Source organism: Gavialis gangeticus, unplaced genomic scaffold (genome assembly GCF_001723915.1).
Source record: "Gavialis gangeticus isolate Ggan-Ray unplaced genomic scaffold, GavGan_comp1, whole genome shotgun sequence".
NCBI classification, from domain to species: domain Eukaryota; kingdom Metazoa; phylum Chordata; order Crocodylia; family Gavialidae; genus Gavialis; species Gavialis gangeticus.
Genome location: NW_017729025.1, coordinates 145,544,153 through 145,544,630, shown reverse-complemented (window position 1 = coordinate 145,544,630; position 478 = coordinate 145,544,153). Strand labels below are relative to the sequence as shown.

The 478-nt window shown below is 70.5% G+C and overlaps 1 protein-coding gene across 1 annotated transcript in view; it reads right to left on the bottom strand.

Annotated features, from left to right (window-relative positions):
- The window catches only part of PHLDA2 (pleckstrin homology like domain family A member 2), a 3,889-nt gene extending 3,427 nt beyond the window's left edge, over positions 1–462 (bottom strand). Inside the window, exon 1 of the mRNA XM_019519982.1 lies at positions 5–462. Coding sequence (XP_019375527.1) covers positions 5–405 — 401 coding nt within the window. The 5' untranslated portion in view covers positions 406–462. The remainder of the gene's footprint in view (positions 1–4) is intronic.
- Between the last annotated feature and the right edge of the window lie 16 nt (positions 463–478).

The window sequence follows — 478 nt, the reverse complement described above, 5'->3', positions numbered from 1 at the left end:
GCGCTCGGGGGCGGGCGGCGGGTCGAGCGGCAGCGCGGGGTCGCGGTGGGCGCGGAAGCTCTGTATGGCGCGGCGGTTCTGGAAGTCGATGAGGGCCATGGTGATGGAGGCGTTCCAGCGGCTGGTGGCCGGGCAGCGGAAGTCGATCTCCTTGCGCTCCGTGGTGACGATGGTGAAGTAGATGTACTTGCCCGTGCGCTCCACGCAGTCCACCTTCAGGATGGAGCCGAAGCTCAGCTCCTTGGCGCGCGCCGCGCGCTTGCCCGGCGGCCCGTCGGGGAACAGGCTGAGGCTCTCGGCCGTCAGCACCACCAGCTTCTTCTTCCACAGCTGGAACAGGCTGTCGCTGCGCTTCTCCAGCTCCCCCTCGCGCAACACCGCGCCCGCCGCCTGCGTCGACTTCATCCTGAACTGCTGCGCCGGCCTCCAGCGCCGCCGCCCTCATATAGCCCCGCGCCGCCTCGTGCTTCCGGCCCGG